We start from the raw sequence: 3,618 nt of genomic DNA, 5'->3' as shown, positions 1-3,618 counted from the left end.
TGTCAGAACTGCCGCCCAATTTCACGTCAAACAAGAAATAGTTTTTAAAAGAAAATTCCATGATTCCATTGGACTTGTAAACCTATTATCTCTCTAGAATATTATTCTGCCATATGTTTGATCAATTATATTATTGAATTTTAATAATCAGAATTAACTTTTAAAGACATTTGATCCTTGGGATTGGGATATAATCTTTGATATAATCTTTGAAATTCGGATATAATCTTTGGGTGGAATAACCCTTTTTCAAAAGGAAGAGATTATTGAAATCCATGGGAGATGGTGCGTGACAGCAAGGGTGGCCCACTGCAGCAAAACTCAACAAAGATGGTCGGCATGCTGTTGACTTGATTCAATACATGAGATTCCCCCTTATCTTCAAATCTATAAAGAAAGGCCAAATTTATCAGGCCCTCAAAGGCTTGGCCATTTACTTTCACTTGCTAAGAGACAGACTACAATGGAGTCTGTGAAGAAGCCTCACGCTGTTTGCCTTCCTCTTCCAGCCCAAGGCCATATGAACCCCATGTTGAAGATAGCAAAGCTTCTTCATTCACAAGGCTTTTATGTCACCTTTGTCCTCACAGAGTTCAACTACCAACTCTTGGTGAAGAGTAGAGGCGCAAATTCTCTCAAGGTGTTCGATGATTTTCGGTTTGAGACCATCTCTGATGGCTTGCCACCAACAAACCAACGAGGCATACTCGATCTTCCGGCCCTTTGTTTGTCCATGCCAGTTTACTCTCTAGTCTCCTTCCGGGAGCTCATACTGAAACTCAAGGCTTCCTCAGATGTTCCTCCTATCACTTGCATAGTATCTGATGGTGTTATGAGCTTCACCTTAGAGGTTGCACAAGAGTTTGGCATCCCTGAGATGCTATTCTTTACTCCCAGTGCTTGTGGCATGTTGGGTTACCTCCATTTTGAGGAGTTAATTCAAAGAGGCTATTTTCCCTTGAAAGGTATGTACTCATACATCCTTGATCAATCTGCAGATGGTTGCTAGGACGACAGGAAGATGAAAGAAACCAATTTTTTTTGGTCTGTAGTCTTTTCGCTTTGCTTAGGTCTTTTTAAAACCCTAAAACTTATCTCAAGTAATGTCTTATTTGATTTGGCTTCTAAGCAAAAGTTCTTTTCACTAACCTTCTCTAACTTCAGATTGAAGACCCTTCTTTCTTTTTCTCTTTTTATCTTTTTAAATACTGATATCGACGTTTTAAAGTTAGGAATCCAACTTCTATTTTAACTTTTAGTCCCTATCAAAAAGGAGCTTTACATGAAAATTAAGAGAATAACTTTTGCTTATAAAGGTGCACTTTTTAACTTGTATAGGAAATTATTTCGTGGAAAGAACTTTTTACAATATGGATATGATTTATTTTTAAGTTAGGGTACGGTTTTTGTCTTAATTTCGTTTTTAAATTCTGTTTTAAACCAAAAACAAAGAATTAAAAGAAGAGAAGGAAGATGGAGCAGGGTTATTACATTATCTTGTTTCCCTACATTTTCTATATGACCAAGTTTTCTAAGTTTGGAATCAACATAGTCACAAACATGAAGAATGGTTTCAATGGTAGGGCTACAACATAGCTAACCCGAACACAACTTGAATTAAAAAGTAATCAACCCAAGCTCAACACAATTTAATCTCTAAGCTGAGGTATTTAACCTAAACCCAACCCAACATCTTTTTTTTAAATTTGGGTTGGTTAAATTAAACTCGAGTTGGTTGTGTTAAATTTGGGTTGATCAAGTTAGACATAGGTTGGTGGAATGGATTGGATTGAATAATTCAAGATCCATTCATAATGGTTTTAAAAAAATCTATATATTTATACCAAAATTTAAATAGTAAATGAGATAAAAAAAAAAAAACTTATATATAGTTTTTCTTTAAAATATAAAAAATGAATATTATTATATAAGATATAAACATTATAATAATATAAGAACTTTAAATTAGGTTTGGGTTAGGATCGGATTATTCAAACCTTGACTTTGACTTGAAATTTATCCAAATTAAGTTCAAGTTGCGAAAACTTAACCCAAACTCAATCTGAGTATTGAAAATGTTTGCCCAAACCTATCCAGGGATTGGGTTTGGTTGGGGTTCGGTCAATCCATCCAAGTTGCACCCTACTTAATAATAGGAATATTTATTTGGTTTTCTCATTGTTTAGATGTTTTATATATACATGCAGATGAGAGCTGCCTAAATAATGGATATCTTGATACTTCTATTGATTGGATACCGGGTTTGAACGGGGTCCGACTGAAAGATCTTCCCACCTTCATTCGAACTACTGATCCCAACGATACAATGTTCAATTACAACTTACTTTCAGTGAATAATGCCTTAAAGGCCAAATCCATAATCCTCAATACATTTGAGGATTTGGAGAAAGAGGTCTTGGACTCCATCAGAACCAAGTTCCCCCCAGTTTACACCATTGGCCCTTTATGGATGCTTCAACAACAACTCTCTGAAGCAAAACTAGACTCTATTGAATTGAATTTGTGGAAGGAAGACACGAGATGCCTGGACTGGTTAGATAAAAGGGAGCGAGGTTCGGTTGTGTATGTGAACTATGGAAGCCTAGTGACGCTGACACCATCCCAGTTGAGTGAGTTCGCATGGGGACTAGCTAATAGCAAGTGCCCATTCTTATGGGTGATTCGATCAAATCTAGTGGTCAGTGAGGCCGAGATTATATCCAAGGACTTCATGGAGGAGATTAGTGGTAGAGGCCTGCTTTCTGGTTGGTGTCCACAAGAGAAAGTTCTTCAGCATCCGGCGATCGGGTGCTTTCTAACGCATTGTGGATGGAACTCTATTCTGGAAAGCATTTGTGAAGGAGTGCCGATGATCTGTTGGCCGTTCTTCGCTGAGCAGCAGACAAACTGCTTCTTCTCGTGCGGTAAATGGGGGCTTGGCGTGGAGATCGACAGCAACGTTAGAAGGGAGAAGGTTGAGGGGCTTGTGAGGGAGTTGATGGGAGGAGAGAAAGGGAAGGAGATGAAGGAAACTGCCATGCAGTGGAAGAAGAGGGCAGAGAAGGCTACAAGGTCTGGTGGGTCTTCTTATGTGAACTTCGATAACTTAGTGAAGCAACTCAAGGGGAAGCCTATAATTGAGACCAATACCATCTCCCCAGAAAATGTTACCTAGTGAGCTAGAATGCAACCCCTTGCAACACTTCTGCTGTATTTTTCACAGTTGATGGTGGTTAAAGGAAGAAAAATAAATAATAAAAATAATAATAATTTTTTCATTTAATTCTCACAGGTCATGTAACAAGATGGTAAAAAATGACCAAAAACCAAAATAGGAAGAGAATTAGCATTTTGTATAACATAATAAATAGGACATAGACCATTTAATATTCATCCAAAATACCCAAAATTATGGCAAATTCACAGTGGGTGTTGTGGGAGTTGTACTTTACATAACTCATCACTAGTGAGTGGTAACCTTTGAGTCCCTTTTTAATGGTAGATTAGCAATATAGTACTGTTATAGTTTTGTTGAGTTCCATGGGGATTCATTAAAAAAAAAAAAAAAAAAAAAAAGCTAAAAGATTAAAGGCATGCTTGATAATTATTTCCAAAAAC

General features: G+C 37.1%; 1 protein-coding gene across 1 annotated transcript; it reads left to right on the top strand.

Moving 5' to 3' along the window:
• The first annotated feature begins 403 nt into the window (after positions 1 to 403).
• Positions 404 to 3,283, top strand: LOC100260591 (7-deoxyloganetin glucosyltransferase). Its single transcript, XM_002263953.4, has 2 exons — positions 404 to 965; positions 2,208 to 3,283. The coding sequence occupies exons 1-2, from the start codon at positions 464 to 466 to the stop codon at positions 3,173 to 3,175; spliced, it is 1,470 nt and encodes a 489-aa protein (XP_002263989.1). The 5' UTR covers positions 404 to 463; the 3' UTR covers positions 3,176 to 3,283.
• The last annotated feature ends 335 nt before the right edge of the window (positions 3,284 to 3,618 follow it).

Source organism: Vitis vinifera, chromosome 3 (genome assembly GCF_030704535.1).
Source record: "Vitis vinifera cultivar Pinot Noir 40024 chromosome 3, ASM3070453v1".
NCBI classification, from domain to species: domain Eukaryota; kingdom Viridiplantae; phylum Streptophyta; class Magnoliopsida; order Vitales; family Vitaceae; genus Vitis; species Vitis vinifera.
The sequence above is the reverse complement of the archived record's forward strand: the minus strand, read 5'-3'. Positions and strand labels throughout refer to the sequence as shown.

Coding starts and splice junctions, on each gene's coding strand:
- LOC100260591 (XM_002263953.4), top strand. CDS start 464: ATGGAGTCTGTGAAGAAGCCTCACGCTGTTTGCCTTCCTCTTCCAGCC. Junction 966..2,207: donor AGGCTATTTTCCCTTGAAAG/GTATGTACTCAT, acceptor ATATACATGCAG/ATGAGAGCTGCCTAAATAAT.